Genomic DNA, 15191 nt, shown 5'->3' with positions numbered 1-15191 from the left:
TGCCCTGGAGGGTTGGGGGCTGCCTACTACTCCTCTGCAGCACGGAGAGACGACACACCCGGCTGGGCACAGCCTGTACCGGCACGGGTGCCACACCATGTCCCACAGCCGCTGCGGCTGCCTGGGGCCAGCCTGGCACCATGCCCGTGCCATGGAGCCAACTCTGTGGGGCCCCAGTCCCTCCCCAAGGGTGCCGGAGCACGGAGCCCTCCATGGCCGGTGCGGGAACAGGAGGCCCCACCCCAGGGCGGTTGCTGACGCCACGCAAGGACCCGGGTGTCCGGGATCAGAGCAGGAAGCAGGAGCCGGCGGCGGCGGTGGGGCCCGTGGAGCCAGGAGAGAGGCTGCTGGGGAGCAGCCAGCGTGGGGCCGGGGCACCCCAAGGCCCCGGCCCCACCATGCACGCACTGGGGCAGCTTCTGCTGGTGCTGGTGGTGAGGTCGGCGGGCAGCCATGGGGACCCCCGCGACACCCTGGCCTGCTCCCAGGTGGGTTGGTGTCACCAACGCGCAGGCGTCGGGCACCTGGCACCACCACCGGCTTCACCCCTGCCTCCCCCAGGGCCTCACCTGCCGCCTCTTGGGTAAGTGCCATGACCGTGCCATGCCCCCCACCCCACCCAGGGCATGGGGACTCCACCCCCATGCTGCGCTCTCTGTCCCCCCAGACACCGATGTGCTGTGCGGGACAGAGCCCCCGGGGCCCAGGCACGGGCTGGCCCTGGCTCGTCTGCGGCTGGAGCCGGCACTGCGCTGCATCGAGCCCACGGCCTGCGTGCCCTGCCTGGAGGCTCGAGTGCGCCTGGCCTTGCCACCCACCGCCAGCACTGCCGCCGTGTCCCACCTCTCCGTGCAGCCAGGCACCTCTGCGACCGAGGACAGCGGTGATGGGGGACAGTGGTCACCAATGACCAGGGCTGCCTCGTCCCAGCCCAACGTTACTGGGCTGCTGCTGCTCTCTGGGCATGCATACGCCTCATCCCGCTGTGTGGCCGTGGAGGTCTGGGCACCCTTGGGCCCCACGCTGCGTGGCCGAACCGGGGTATGTAGATGCTGGGCATTGGGGATGGGAGTCCCAACACTGTCACTCCCTGGGCACTGGGGATGTGGGTGCTGGCATCAGCGCATCTCTGTGGCATGGGGGTCCTGTTCCCGTGCCCCAGGGAGGTGGGTGCTGGCAGTGCTGGTGCCTCACCGCAGTGGGGTGGTGGTTTTCCTGCCTAGGGTTGGGTGATCTTCCGGTGCTTTGAGGCACCGCTGGGCTCCGAGCTCCACATCTCGGCGTACATGAACTCACGGGGCCGGCAGAGGCTGAGCCAGCAGCAGCGGGTGCCAGGTGAGCCCCGGCAGGTCCCCTGCAGTGGCCCCAGCCCTCCTGCCCACTGATTCACTGTCCCCACAGACTGTTCGTGGCCCGCAGCACAGGCTGCTGTCCCCCAGTGCCAAGGTAGGTGCTGGCGTCACCCCACCTCGGTTTGTATCCCGTGGGGAGAGCTGGGCAGTGGGTACCAGGGGTGAGAGTGACCCTGAGGGTGCCGTGGTGCTGGGCGGGCAGTGCCAGGAGCTGGGTGACCTGAGTTGCCTCTGATACAGTGCCCAGGCTGCGGGTCTCTCCTGGGCAGAAGGATGTGGTTGTGGAGGTGCAGGGGGCTGCAGTAGGGCACAGCTACACACTCTGGCTCTACCGCAACCATAGCCATGGCACCACTGGGCCAGGGCGTGTGGTGACCACAGTGAGTATGCACCCTATTCCCTGACCCCCTCACCCTGTCTGTGCTCCGGTTGCTGCCCTCCTCCCCATTCCCGAGAAGCCGTGTCTGTGTTACAGGCAGTGTGCTGGGAGAGGGTCCCCTGGGAGCAGATCCCCCTGGCTGACCCTGCTGGTGGCGATTTGCCCTGGGGTGACCCACATCTGGTTGCTGGTAGCAGAGCAGTCCCATGAACTATGTCCTACCCGCCGATGAGGTGCTGCCCTGCCTCTGCCTGCAGGTAGGCATCCGACCTGGCACTGTGGGGGTGGCAGGATGCCACTAAAAAGGGGCTCGAAGCTCCACATATCTCCCTCTGGCATCCCAAGGGAGCCAGCCAGGTCATGGTCACAGCATGGATACTTTTCTTGTCTCTCTCCCCACTCCCAGGTCTGGCCAGAAACCCAGGACTCACTACGGGCCACCCTGTGCCCCTTCTCTCATGGTACCTTCACTCTGAGGCTCAGCTCTAGGGGGCTGGGACACAGGAGGGCCTGAGGGGACACCACACAGAGTGACACCCCTCCCCTGGTGCCGCTGCAGATGCTGAGGCCTGGAAGCGACTGTGGGCGCAGAGCCAGCTGGTCCTGCACATTGAGGGGCAGGTGCTGACCTGCTCCCTCTCAGCCCCCTGCGACCTCCTGGCTGAGCTGGTGCCCTGCTGGCAGCCAGTGCCCTCCAGGCCCTGCCAAGCCCTCCCTGGCCTGCAGCAGCCTGCCAGGGGGCAGGTGAGTGGGGCTCTGTGGGGCACTGGGGGCTTTGTGAAGGATGGTGGTGACAGTTACGGAGCATCCCTTCCACTCACAGGGACCCCAGGAGTTTGGAGGACTGCAGCCACACCCCAACCTGTGCGTGCAGGTAGGACACCAGTCTGCCCTACAGCTGCCCCGTGGGCAGCCCCACATCACCCCCAGGCACAATTAATCCACTCTCTGGGACAGGTGTGGAGCCGTGGGCAGGTCCAGCTGACCCAGTGCCTGCGGGACCGTGAGTACTGCTGGGGTGGGAGGGTAGGGGCAGCCTGTGGGTCCTTGGCCTCCCCTCACCACCTACCCAGCCCCCTGGCACATTCCCAGGAGCGCTGCCCAGCCGCCCCAATGACCTCCTGCTGCTGGAGCATGGGGAGAATGCCTCACTGTGTGTCGTGGAGAGAGGTTCCTGCACACCCCTTGCCAGCTTCACCAGCACGGTAGAGAGGAAGGGACCCCCATGTCCTGGCAGCAGTGGCACTGGTGGCAGACGGACCCCTGTGCCCGGCAGTGGTGGCACCGCTGTCTGACCTGCTGTGTTGTTGCAGGGAGCTGGGCACCCTGGGCTGCTGGAGCGGGATCTGCAGCAGGATGTGGCAGTGGGGCAGTGCCAGCAGGTCAGTGTGAGCAGCCAGCAGGCAGTGGGCAGAGGCTGGGCAGTGTCTGACATGTCCCTGTGTCCCCTGCAGCTGTGGCACCCATTGAACACCACTGAGGTTGCACTCTGGGCCTGTCCCCTGCACAAGTGTGAGTGTTGACAGCCACCGTGGGGGAGAGGAGGGATAATAGAGGGCTGAGGGAGGGGACTCCCCTGTGGAGCCACTGGAGACCTTTGTTGGGTGCTGGGGGCCTTTGGTGGATGCAGATCCTGCCCTACAGACCTGCGTACCCATTGGGCACTGGTGTGGATGGGGGTGCTGCTGGGGGCCACCTGTCTCCTACTGCTGCTCTTGATGAAGAAGGAGGACATGAAAAGTGAGTTGTGCACTTTTGGGGGCTGTGCCTGGCCTGGGGCCCCTCCTGGGACCTCACTGCCTCTTCTCCCCGCAGGATGGCTGAAATCCCTGAGGGCTGGCTACAGCTCCAAGGGTGAGTGTGGGTTGAGCCTGGGCCTTGGGGGGAATGGGCAGTGTATATGTATCCTAGAGATGTCAGAGGACAGAGTAAGGGGGTCTCCACTCGGATTAGTTCATGTTTGCCTGCCTGACAGGGTAGGTAGGGGTGTAGGGAAACAGAGAAGAGGGTGAACCCTATGGGGAGTGGGAGGGGACAGATTGCAACCTGCCTCCCACCATGTCTGTCCCATAGGGTAGATAAAGGGTTCAGCAAGGGGATTGGGGAACTCATGTCAGTGGTCTCAGCTGCTTCCCATTGTGGCTCTTCTTTAGCTTGGGTATAGGGAGTGCTGCAGAGCTTGGGCGACAGAGGCATGTCTCCCCCATCGTGGGTGCTTCCCTGCATGCCTCCCACTGTAGGGTGGGTACGGGGTGCCTAGAGGGATCCAGGCACTGATGATGCCCTCCCCCCTCAGGTCCCCTGCAGGGCCGGCGGGCACTGCTGGTGCACGCAGCAGAGCCGGTGGCCGAGCAGGCAGCGTGTGCCCTGATGGCAGCTCTGCACTCACTGGGGCTGGCGGTGGTGGCAGCACCGGGGGGTGGCAGTGGGGTAGCGGCTTTGGGGCCACTACCCTGGCTGCATGCCCAGCACCACCGGGCACTGCGTGACAGCGACATCATCATCCTCCTCCTCTCTCCGGCAGCCGTGGCTGCTGCACACCAGTGGGATACAGGGGCCAGGGTTGTGTCAGAGTCCGGGGCCACTGAAAGCAGCCTTGGGGCCCGGCACAACCCTGGCCCCGGTGATGTCCCCACTGTGGCACCCTGCGAGGTGTTTGCGGCGGCCCTGTCCTGTGCCATGCCAGTGCTGGCGATGGCCAACAGGCACTATGTGGTGGCCCGGCTGGAGGCCTTGGTGCCGGCAGTGCCCCCAGCGCTGCGGGCAGCCCCTGCCTTCGCACTGCCCAGCCAGATGGAGGGGTTCTTGCAGGCACTGGCTGGACCAGCTCGGCACAGGGGCCGGTGGCCAGAGCCATATGTGGCTGCGGTGGCCGAGGCTCTGCAGCGGGCGGTAGGGGAATAAAGAGGTGACAGTGCTTTTGCTGAGTGTGAGTCCAGCTCTGAGTCCAGCAGGGACTGGGATGGGTTGGGAAGGGGTGATGGGGTGGACTGGGATGCCATGGAGAGGGATGATGGGGAGGTACGGGGGTGGGGACAGGAAGAGGGCTGGGCTGTTTCGGGCGAGAAGGGGAACGGGTTGTGTTTGGTTGGAGGGTGGATGGGGAACTGAACCAGTTTAAGGGTATAAAGGGGAACTGGACTGGCTCATTAGGGGATGATTGGCAACTGGGACAGTTTGGGCAAAAGTGTGAGGAGAAATTGGACCAGTTTAGGGTGAGATGAGGGGGAACTGGGCAAATTTGGGTACAGTGAGAGGGAACTGGACCAGTTTGAGTGGAGGGGGGGAAGGTCAACCGGCCAGGTTTAGCTGGGGGCGGGGGACGAATGTTTGAGGACCCCTCCCAGGCCATGCGGGGACGGGGCCGGTATGCTCCGGGCTGCCGGCCCCGCTCCGTGCGGGGTCACCGACTGCAGCCCATCCGCGCTACCCCCGGCCCGGGCCTTTTCCCGCGGCCCCTTTAAGGCGGGGGTGGGCGGGTCCGGGGCTCGGCGCGGATTGGCTGGGAGCGGAGGGCCGGCGGCGGCGGCGCGCGGCCATTGGCGGAGGTGGCGGCGCTGAGTCAGCGGGTGCGGCCCACGTGGTGCGGGCGGGGCGGGCGGACGATGGGGCCGCTGCCGCTGCTGCCGCGGTCGCCCCGGCGCGGGGGGCCCGGGCTCGGGGCCGCCCTCCTGGGGGCCGCCCTCCTCGGGGGGGTCCTGCTGGCGGCTCACGCCGACCCCGACTCCCACCGAGACGGGGCCGAGCCGTGCCGAGCCTGCCGCGGCCTCGCCGACAGCTTCATCAGGGTGCGGGGCGGGGGGACACGGGAATGATGGAGCCGCGGCGCGGGGGCACACGGGGGGTAACGGCACCGAGGGCTGTGGGGTGACACAGCCGCTGCTTCGGGGGGGAGCTGGCGCCAGAGACAGTGACGAGAGGGGCCCATGGGTGTCAGACATGGGGGACACGGCCTTGGGGTGACAGTGAGCAGGGACGAAGGGGGTCCTGGGTGGGGTGATGTGGTTGGGGGGCCCAGAGGCATCACAGGCCGGAGGAGTAACAGGTGACAGGGCCCGGCGGAGGGGTGGCTTGGGCGGGAGAGTGGTGAAGTGGCGGCACTCCTGCAGTATTCCCAGGGGCACGACTGGACTCTGGGGACGGGAGAGGGTGGCAGGTCCCTGGAGGTGATGTGTCTAGTGGAACGCTACGGGTAGGGGGATCCCATGCCTGCATTGCCACTCCCCCATGCACATAGGGCCTGGAGCGGACAGAGCATGAGGGCTTTGGTGGGGGTAACACAGCCTGGGAGGAGGAGAAGCTGTCCAAGTACCAACACAGGTAAGTGACCCCAGTGAGGGGCTGGGGGACCTGGGGGAGCCTAGCTGCTCCAGATGGCACATCCTACACTGGCTCATGTCCCTGCAGTGAGACCCGTCTGCTGGAGGTGCTGGAGAGTGTCTGTGCCCCCTCAGACTTCGCCTGCCACCAGCTGCTGGAGAGGAGTGAGGAGCACGTGGAGCAGTGGTGGTTCCATGAGTGAGTCTGGGGACAGCAACAGGGGGATGGCAGGGGCCACAGAGGGATGGCAGGGGGCTGAGTGCTGTATCTCCCCCTCCCCAGGCAGCAGCAGCACCCTGACTTTTTCCAGTGGCTGTGTGTGGACAGGCTGATGCTTTGCTGCCCGCCTGGCACCTATGGCCCGGACTGCCGATGTGAGTAGCTGTGGGATGAGTGGGGTGCTGGCAGGGCTGGAGGGGCCCCCCTGGCTGCTGCCTCCCGCCCCAGCTCGCAGCCGGCTGGTCTCTCCCCGTGCAGCCTGTGCCGGTGGGCCCCAGCAGCCCTGCAGTGGCAACGGGCGATGCGATGGTGATGGCACACGCCGTGGCACCGGCCTCTGCGTCTGCAGCCCGGGCTACGGTGGCCCGTTCTGTGCCGAGTGCGGTGACGGCTACTATGAGGCCTCACGGAACAAGAGCCACCTCGTGTGTGCTGGTAGGTGGGGGCTCTGTCGGTGCTGCCCATGCACTGGGTACAGGCAGCTCCTCCCTGCCTGTGCCCACATTGCCCTCCTTGCCCACAGAGTGCTATCAGGCATGTGGGCGCTGCACTGGGCCCGAAGACTCCAGCTGTCTCCGCTGCAAGAGAGGCTGGGTGCTGCATGAGCACCGCTGCATTGGTGAGTGAAGGCCAGGGATGAGCTCAGGGCCGTGGGGGCTGCATCCTTGGACCTGAGGCTCAGCAGGGCTGTCCCCCTCTCTTCTGCAGACATAGATGAGTGTGGCACGGAGATGGCACATTGCCGAGCCAACCAGTACTGCGTCAACACAGAGGGCTCCTATGAGTGCCGAGGTCAGGGGAGGTGGGGGTTTTTCATGCAGGTGGCTCTTCGCTGCTTGGGGCCAACCCTGCTGGGCTGGGAAGGAGCTCCAGCAGCAACCCTGGCTCCTTTCCCTGAGGCAGACTGCTCTACGGCTTGCATTGGCTGTATGGGTGCTGGGCCGGCTCGCTGCAAGAAATGCAACAAGGGCTACTGGCGGGATGGAGCCAAGTGCCTGGGTGAGTGCCTGCCATGGACTGGGAGGCCATACTGCCCCCTCTTCACTGCCCAAGCCCTGTCTGAGCCCTGCCTTGCCCCCAGACGTGGATGAGTGTGCCAGTGCCGAAGAGCCAGTGTGCACAGGGGCGCAGGAGGTGTGTGAGAACACAGAGGGCAGCTACCGCTGCGTCTGTGCCCAAGGCCACATCCGCCGAGACGGGCAGTGCGTTGAGGACAAGCCCCCTGGTATGGCCTAATGCAATGCTGGGGGACATGGGCATTGGGCAGGGGTTGTGGGACATAGTGGGGGGCTCTCGCTGGTCAGCTGTGCCCTCCCACGAGTGTTGTCCATGCAGATGCCCCAGAGAAGGGCTTCTTTGATGACGTGACTGATGACGAGGTGGTGGTGCTGCAGCAGATGTTCTTTGGTGTGATGATCTGTGCCCTCGCCACGCTGGCTGCCAAGGGTGACATGGTCTTCACTGCCATCTTCATCGGTGCCGTGGCCGCCATGGCCGGCTACTGGCTCTCTGACCGCAGTGACCGTGTCCTCGATGGCTTCATGAAGGGCAGATAGCTCTGGAGCTGCTGGGAGCAAGCAGAGGGGCAGACTCTGCTTGGGGTGCAGGGCCTCCCCCAAGCAGGGCTGGCTGCCAAGGCTGCATCCTGCACATGATGCTGTGCCCTGCATGCATCCCTCAGCCCCCCTTAGCACAGGGTCTTGTTTTCCCTGTTCTGCAGAATGAGCCAGGAGTACCTGATCCTGGGGGCTCCCACATAGCCCCCTCTGGCTGGAGGGGTGATGCCAGGCAGTGCAGCATCGTGTGGGGGGCACAGCATGCTGCCCCCAGCTCCTCGTGCTCTGGAGGAGAGGCCTGGCATTGTGACAGGTGAGGGGGTGAAGGGGCAGGTGAGGGAGGGAACCTGCTGTCTGCCCCCAGGCTGGGGCTCCTGGCCCTGTAGGACTCCTCTCCCATGAGGCCATTCCCTGTGGGAGAGTGGGGGGCTGGGTCCCCCTGTGCCCTGAGCTGTGTGGCTGGGAGAACTGCCCCCCCCCTCCCTGGACAGAGCCCATGTCGCCTCCCAGGCTGGGGGGCCAGGGGCCCCTCACCACTGGCAGGGTGCTGTGCTGGTGAGGGGGCCCTGCTGGATGCATGAGTGTGGCCATTGCATTTGTCTGTGGTTTGTCCGTCGGGGTGTGCTCATCTGTCCGTGTGTCCATATCTCAGGAAATAAAGCTCTGCACACCCAGCTTGGCTGCTCAGGATGGGAACTGGTGGGAATTGGGGGTGCTGCTGCTCACCCCCACTTTCGCATGCCAACAGGACCGTCTCCTCCCAACATAAACTCTTTATTTTGCTTGTTTGGCACAAATGGAACTGACCCTGCCCGGCCCTACAGGGGCGCAGGATCAGACCCCCGCACCCTCACACTGGGCTCATCGTCCTCCTGCGCCCCAGTCTGCCTGTCCGGGGCTCAGAGCTCAATGGTGTCGCTGGAGAGGCTGCGGGAGTCCCCTGCCTTGCCAAGGGCTGGGAAGGCGCGGGGACCCTCGCGCTCCCAGCCAGGGGCTCCAGCGGGCACCAGGAGAGGGGCCCGGCTGGGCGCCTCGTCCAGGGGTAGGCTGTCGGGCGAGGACAGCCCATGGCGCCAGGGGTTCCAGCTGATCTTCAGTGAGCTGCTCTCCAGCGAGCTGGCTGAGGCGGTGACGGTGACAGTGATGGTGCCGGGGAGCTGGCGGGGGCCGGGCAGCTCCGTGAGCGAGCTGCAGCGCACCATGCGCCCCAAGCTGGGGGTCTTGTCAGGAGCTGGGGAGCCGTGCAGTGAGGAGCCGGAGCCGCGGCGGGGCCGACCGAAGAGGCCGTCGTGCAGGAGGTGGCGGCGGCAGAGCGCCTGGTCGATGCTGCGGCGCAGGTCGATGGGGGACGGCGGGCGGAAGATTAGCTCCCCCAGGGAGGGGGATGAGCCCTGCTCAAAGGCGGCGCAGGAGCGGGCGGCCAACATGTTGGGGCACTTGGGGCTGAGCCCCGGCATTCCGGTGCCAGCTGCCCAGACCTCGTTGCTGTCCTTCAGAGCCCGCAGGGGCAGTTGCTCCGCCGGGTTGCGGATGAGGTTCTTGGAGATGTCGTTGGCGGGTGTCCGCTCCACACTGGTGCCACCGGTGCTGCCACCGGCCCAGTCGTAGCAGTTGTTGGGGTATTCGGGCGCTTCGGCTTTGCGGCCGGCGCAGAAGTACCGCAGCGCCTTGGCCCAGCAGGAGTGGCCCGCGGGGCTTCGGCGGCGGCACCGGCAGCACACAGGCTGGGCGGCGGCCGCCAGCAGCGCCACGGCCGTGCCCAGCTCGCCGATCCGCAGCCAGAGCTGTGCCGCCCAGCCGGGCCGGGAGAAGCGCCCGTGGGGCCCCAGGACCCCTCGCAGCCACACAGCGCTGTAGAGCTGCAGCCCGCAGACCGGCAGCCCAGCCACCGCTGCCGCCAGGAGCGCCCGCGCCCCCGGCTGCGGCCCCGGCCCCTCGCAGGGCGCCCGCAGCATCCGCCAGCACCCCCAGAGCCCCCCCAGCAGCAGCAGAGCCCCCGCCACGCAGCCCAGCGCCTGCAGCCCCAGCGCGGCGGTGAGGCCCAGCCGAGGCGGCAGCAGGTCGGCGGCGCCCATCACCGCACTCTGCAGGGCAGCAGCAGTCCCCAGCGCTGGCAGTCCCCGCAGCCGGGATGGCAGCAGCTGAAACTGGGCCAGGCGCTGCAGCCGCTGGAGCAGGAGGGCAAAGGCAGCGAGCAGCAGGGGGAAAGGGGCTGTGTTGAGCAGCAATAGGGCTGGAGTGGGCAGGCGGCCCCGTGCCCCATAGGGATCCAGCAGCAGGAAGGTGGCCCGCAGCAGGCAGGCGGCCAGCAGCAGCCCGTGGGCCCCCACAACGTGGGGAAGGTGTGGGGGCCGCAGGATAGCTGTTCCCACCAACCCGGCCAGGCAGCCCAGCGCCAGCAGCAGGAAGACGGCAGCCACTCCATAGACATGGGCCTCCCAGGAGAAGCCCAGCTGGTGCTGCAGCTCGGCCCAGCGCTGCCCGGTCGCGTTAGCCTCCAGCGCCGGCGGGGCACGGCTGGACTGTGGCTGCGGTGATGATGGATCTCGGGGGAGTGGCTGAGGTGTCATTCCTGCCCGTCGCCACGTGGCCGAGGGCGTCGCAGTGCTGGAGGCTGGGGTCTCCGTCCCTGGCGTGTCTGCAGGTGAGAAGGAGAGGGATGGTCAGGGGGAAGTGGCGGGTTTGGTGGCACTCGGCCCACATCTCCACCCCACACTGGGCTGCATCAGCTGCGGCGCCCCAACACCGCAGTGGGGGATGCCCTGTGCTGGCTGAGGCTATGCCCACCGGTGCCTCCCGGGGTTCTCTGTCAGGTCGAGCAGTTCAGGGAGTGGCACAGCCCCGGTAACATCCCCCACCCTCTTGGGGAAGCCCCCACCCACCCAGCATTTAGCGCTAATCCCTGCGGGCAGGAGTAGATTAGAGCTGTTGTCAGGTGGCAATCCTGATTGAAGGTGTCACTGTGTCCCGGCTGGGCAGCCCAAGATAGCTGCCATCCCCCCCATCAGTTCCGATGCCCCAGGGATGGGCTCCCACAGCGTCTGCAGAACGGATGGCCTTGGATGAAACCCTATCACCTGGCTGCCTTGTCCCGAGAGTCCCCGTGGTGGGATGTGCCGTAGGCTGTAGGGTCGTCTTGGTGGCATTTGGGATGCTCACAGGGCCCACGGCACCCCGGACCTGCTGTGGGGAGCCGACATCCTCCTCGGGCAGCAACCCTGCGAGAGAGAGCATAGCAGGACACTGACCCCTGCGGGGGCTTAGTCCACTCCAAGGGGTCCCCCTGCACTGCGCTGGCTCCTACCTCTGCTCAGGGTCCGGGGGGTGGCTGTGCTGGAGGCGGGAGGTGGCACCGCACTGGTGCTGAGGACAGACCTTGGGGTGGGCTGGGGTCCCCTCTGCCCCGTAGTCCCAGGGTCCGTGGGAGGGGATGCAGCCCCAGGGCTGGTGGTGGCGTGGCTGAGTGGGGCCCTCCGGGTGCTGCGCTGGTGGGACGGGAGCACTCGAGTCCAGGGCTCGGCCAGCCCCCAGGACAGGGCTGTGCGGGGCAGCAGTGGGGCAGAGCTGGTCTGGGCCGGGGAGGGGCTGGGGGACCTGCCCGTGTCCCCCCAGCTGCCCACCGGCTGTGCAGAGCCAGGGCTGGCACGGGGACCCCAGGTTGGCCCCGCGCCTGTGGAATTGGAGGCAGGGGCTGTGCCCAGTGGGATTGACTGGCTGCTGGCTGAAGTGAGTTGCACATCCTGAGAGAGGCTCGGGGCTGCTGCGTGTCCCTCTGTCGCTGTGTGAGCGTCTGCTGTCCTCATCCCCGATGCCAGTGAGGGGTCCAGAGCAATGGTGGATACGGCTGGCTGAGGAGTCTTGGAGACACTCTGCCTAGACAGGGACAGGCCCTGTCCTGCCCAGGGTGGCCCTCGAGAGTCTGCCCCTCTGTCCGTGGACACTTGAGGGCCTGGTGTCCCCAGTGCAGATCCATGGGTCAGGGAGCTGTCCTGGCCTTCAGCCTCATGCCCTTGCCAGACAACAAGTGGCTCCTTTGTCACAGCCAGAACTGTGCTGCCATCCCTCCAGACCTTGGCATCAGCACCTGTCATAGTGGTTTCCATCTCCAGGGGTGCCCTGGTGCCATCCCCCACCTGCAGCGATGGGGACCAGTGCATGGCGTGCTTGATTCCCCAGCGCTCTCTCCTTGGGGCCCCGGCACCGCTTTGCTCCCCTGATGCCTCCCAGGTGGGAGATGAGCCTGGCCACTGCTGTCCCCAGGCAGGGCTGTGCAAGGTGTCCCCACCTAAGGACAGCCCTGCCGGCAGCACCTCCTGGGCCTTGGCAGCGACCCCGGTGGCCAGGAGCATCCCCCAGGTGATGAGCTGTGCTGCAGCCATGGTGAGTACTGAGTCGAGCCTGTGGGGATGGGGGATCTGGTGAGCCAGGATCCATGGCAGCTGCCCAGGTAACTCGTGCCGTGAGGCTTCTGTGCCCTTGGCCACCCACTGCCCAGGGAGAGAGACAGTGGTTTGGCTGTCTCTTTCTGGGTAGCCCTGGGCTCTGTTCCCAGCTGTGCCTGTCCCCAGTGGCCCCATTCCCAGTCTTCCCTTTCCCAGTGTCCCCTGGTGTTCTCCATCCCGGTGTCTCTGGTGTGGGTCGTCCTTGATGCTTGGTAGTCCCGAACCCCAGCATCCACGGTGTCCCTTTCTAGTGCTCCATCCCTAATGTCCCCTCCCCTGTGCTCAATCCTGCCGTCCCTCCTGGTGTCCCCTCCCCGGTTCTCCATCCCCAGTGTCCTCGCCCGATGTCCCCGCCGCCGGCGGCTTCGCTCCGCCGCGCACCGTTCACCTTGGTGCGTCCCGGCCGCATCCCGGTGGGGATGCTCGGCCCGGTGCCCCGCGCTGCCGGCGCACGCACGGCTCAGACCCGCCGGGCCGGGAACGGGGCCGGGACCGCCAGAGCGCTGCGGCGGTGGCTCCGTGGTGCGGTGCCGGTTACCGGCGGGGCTGCGCTGCGGAGTCGGGCCGCGGCAGGTGCGGGACCACAGCGGGGACGGTGCGGCAGCCGCATCCCGCCGACCCCGCCCGCAGCGCGCCGCGCCGGCTCCGCCGCTCGGTGCGCGGGCCGCGGTGTCGCCGTGCCCCCTCCCGCCGCCCGCCGCAGCACTGGCGGCCCCAGTACTGGTGCCCCGGGAGCCGCAGCCCCCTGCGCTGACCTGCCGGTGCCGGTGCCGGTGCGGGCCGGGCTCTGCGGCGGAGCGGACGGCGGCGGCGGCGGCAGCCGGTCACGCGCCGCCCCGAGCCGCGGGCACCCGCACGGGAGCCCGCCCGCACCGGGAGGGGGGGCTCGGGGCACGGGCGAGGCCGCCGCCGGGACGGGATCCGCAGGGCCGGGCACGGGGGCGGGCGGGTCCTTGGGTCTTAGCTGGGGTGGACTCGCGGGGACGCGTTTCCCGTGGCACAGCTCCTCCGGGACGTGCATTCCGGAGGGGCACCAGGGCAGGTTCCCGGGGGCCAGGACTCGACGGGGCGGCGGAGTGGGGATGCTGCCCCCTGGCAGGCAGGGTTGCCGGAGAGAGCAGCGCGGTGGTAGCGAGCCGTGGCCACGGCTGATCCCACAGCCACCAGGGGTAGGCAGTGGGAGCGGGCAGTCGGACCCACCAGCTAAGGAAAGTCTGGGGTGGCCCTACACTGCACCTGCCCTACACTTGTCTCCCAACTGCCCGGCTCGGATATGCAGTGCCCTGGCAGCCACTGGGCTGTGGACCCTGCCAAGGCTCAAGTAATTAGTTAATCTGCTTAATTGTCGGGCTGGAAAACTGCCCACCCTGCCAGGACTTGAGCTGGCAATGGTATGGCCACAGCATCAAAAAGTCGTATCAGCTCAGGACTCTGTCCTGCATGGTGACACCTGCACTCCAGAGCTCCCTGCCTGCACCCCTGCTCCTCCCTGCCTGCACCTCAGCAGTGCTTGAGCCACCGCCAAAGCCTTGGCAAAGTCCTGTCTTCACCATCTCTCTTCTCTCGTCAGGCCAGCAGGGACATGTGGCACCTCAGGTGCTGACAGTAGCAGTGCCCCACTCCTGCTGCCTTGCCATCTCTCCATGCCCGGGGCACTGTGTTCACCACCAGCTCATGAGGCATTTCTGGTGCCCAGTGCACTGCTCTGTGGGGTCAGGAGGCTGCAGCAGCCGGTTGAGGGCAGGGTCCAGGAATTTGGGCAATGCCGGCATGCTAGGCCCCAGAAAGCAGGCAGGGCAGGCAGCTAGTCTGGGGATTAGTGCTGGGGAGGCCACACAGGGGGAGAATGCAGGTGATCCTGCACTGCACCATGCGCTGCCAGCACTGGGCACCACTGCAGCTGGATGGTCTCACCCTGAGGAAGGTGCAGCTGCAGTGCTGAGTGTGCAGTGGGACTGTGGGAAGGGAGCTGGCCGTGCCCTGTATACCGCAGTCATTAGGGCACCTTTAGCACAAGGCAGGGCCACAGCAGCCACCTCCACATCCTCGGTGCTGTCAGAGGTTTCCTCCTCTGCCAAGTGAGGAGAATTTCTTCACTGGCAGAAGAAATGCTGAGCCCCCTGCTCTGTGCTGCTGCTGCAGCCACCCGCCTGCTGCCTTCACAGCTGGGGATGCCGGATGGAGGATGCAGCCAGTCCTCTCAACCCCTGTGCCCATTGCCACCTGGCTTTTGATCACTGTTCTCCCCCTTCTCCTGGGTTCTCCCCCAAGAAAGCTCTAAAACTCCAGTTTCAGCGTTTCAGAGAAAATTGCCCCAATTATATGCCCTCAGACAGACTGGAACCCAACTTTGCTTTTTTTTTTCTGACCACTTTATATGTTTTACGGTTCTGCTTCATGCCCTCCACAGTTCTTGGCTGTGTTGCAGAACGTAACACCCTGGCACCTTCCCTAGTTGAAGGGTGGGAGAAGACCCCTACAAACACCAGTACTGGCAGCTCTGTGGAGGCAAAGGTCAGGAGAAACAACACATACCTGGGGTATGGCTGATCCAGCAAGGAGCCTGTGACAGTGAGCTGGAAGTACAGGCTGGGAGGCAGGACCAGCTCCACGAGGGTGCAAGCACAGTGTCTGGGAAATCTGCTGCCACGCAGCAAGCATGCTTCCATTTTTGTCCAGTCGGCTGGGAGAGGAGCTGCCATCGTCACAGCCATACTGGGACAAACACTCTTGTTGACAGCTAAAACCCTGGAGGAGACCCTGAGTGGGAATAAGCAGGGGGATTGTGGGGGCCAGGGTGGCATCCCGGGGCTTCATCTCATTCACCAGGGAAGTTGTCCTATGCAGGGGGAGGCATTGCTGGCTGCTCTTGCGGTTACACCTCCATCTCCAGGGATTTTGTTTTGCACTGTGTTCCAGTGTG

At 66.1% G+C, this 15191-nt stretch overlaps 3 protein-coding genes across 4 annotated transcripts; 2 read left to right on the top strand and 1 right to left on the bottom strand.

Annotated features, from left to right (window-relative positions):
• Positions 1 to 82: 82 nt before the first annotated feature.
• On the top strand, positions 83 to 4650 carry IL17RC (interleukin 17 receptor C). Its single transcript, XM_063412053.1, is given in 18 exon segments — positions 83 to 124; positions 126 to 488; positions 562 to 583; positions 668 to 1041; positions 1224 to 1335; positions 1402 to 1446; positions 1593 to 1732; positions 1926 to 1988; positions 2138 to 2192; positions 2291 to 2475; positions 2555 to 2605; positions 2689 to 2734; positions 2824 to 2936; positions 3045 to 3113; positions 3186 to 3243; positions 3376 to 3471; positions 3547 to 3585; positions 4028 to 4650. Coding segments are annotated over 18 exon segments (2466 nt in total). The 5' UTR covers positions 83 to 97; the 3' UTR covers positions 4636 to 4650.
• Positions 4651 to 5302: 652 nt separating this feature from the next.
• CRELD1 (cysteine rich with EGF like domains 1) lies at positions 5303 to 8501 on the top strand. 2 transcript variants are annotated; one of them, XM_063411539.1, is made up of 10 exons: positions 5303 to 5519; positions 5969 to 6051; positions 6139 to 6249; positions 6334 to 6425; positions 6529 to 6705; positions 6794 to 6889; positions 6979 to 7062; positions 7174 to 7269; positions 7352 to 7495; positions 7991 to 8501. In XM_063411539.1, exons 1-10 carry the CDS (start codon positions 5337 to 5339, stop codon positions 7993 to 7995), a joined length of 1071 nt encoding a protein of 356 aa, XP_063267609.1. In that variant the 5' UTR covers positions 5303 to 5336; the 3' UTR covers positions 7996 to 8501. The 2 variants fall into 2 exon arrangements, with proteins under 2 accessions (XP_063267609.1, XP_063267608.1); XM_063411538.1 differs by having other exon boundaries at positions 5304 to 5519; positions 7606 to 8501.
• PRRT3 (proline rich transmembrane protein 3) lies at positions 8139 to 12403 on the bottom strand. The gene is made up of 3 exons (XM_063411536.1): positions 11131 to 12403; positions 10904 to 11044; positions 8139 to 10464 (listed from the first exon to the last, which is right to left on the bottom strand). Exons 1-3 carry the CDS (start codon positions 12401 to 12403, stop codon positions 8726 to 8728), a joined length of 3153 nt encoding a protein of 1050 aa, XP_063267606.1. The 3' UTR covers positions 8139 to 8725.
• Between the last annotated feature and the right edge of the window lie 2788 nt (positions 12404 to 15191).

The sequence above is a fragment of the Prinia subflava genome, chromosome 14 (assembly GCF_021018805.1).
Source record: "Prinia subflava isolate CZ2003 ecotype Zambia chromosome 14, Cam_Psub_1.2, whole genome shotgun sequence".
Classification (NCBI taxonomy): Eukaryota; Metazoa; Chordata; class Aves; order Passeriformes; family Cisticolidae; genus Prinia; species Prinia subflava.
Note: the sequence above shows the minus strand (reverse complement) of the source record. Positions and strands in the feature narration are given on the sequence as shown.

Coding starts and splice junctions, on each gene's coding strand:
- CRELD1 (XM_063411538.1), top strand. CDS start 5,337: ATGGGGCCGCTGCCGCTGCTGCCGCGGTCGCCCCGGCGCGGGGGGCCC. Junction 7,270..7,351: donor GGATGGAGCCAAGTGCCTGG/GTGAGTGCCTGC, acceptor CCTTGCCCCCAG/ACGTGGATGAGTGTGCCAGT. Junction 7,496..7,605: donor CGTTGAGGACAAGCCCCCTG/GTATGGCCTAAT, acceptor TTGTCCATGCAG/ATGCCCCAGAGAAGGGCTTC.
- PRRT3 (XM_063411536.1), bottom strand. CDS start 12,403: ATGGGGCCACTGGGGACAGGCACAGCTGGGAACAGAGCCCAGGGCTAC. Junction 11,045..11,130: donor CCCCCGGACCCTGAGCAGAG/GTAGGAGCCAGC, acceptor TCTCTCTCGCAG/GGTTGCTGCCCGAGGAGGAT. Junction 10,465..10,903: donor TCTCGGGACAAGGCAGCCAG/GTGATAGGGTTT, acceptor TCTCACCTGCAG/ACACGCCAGGGACGGAGACC.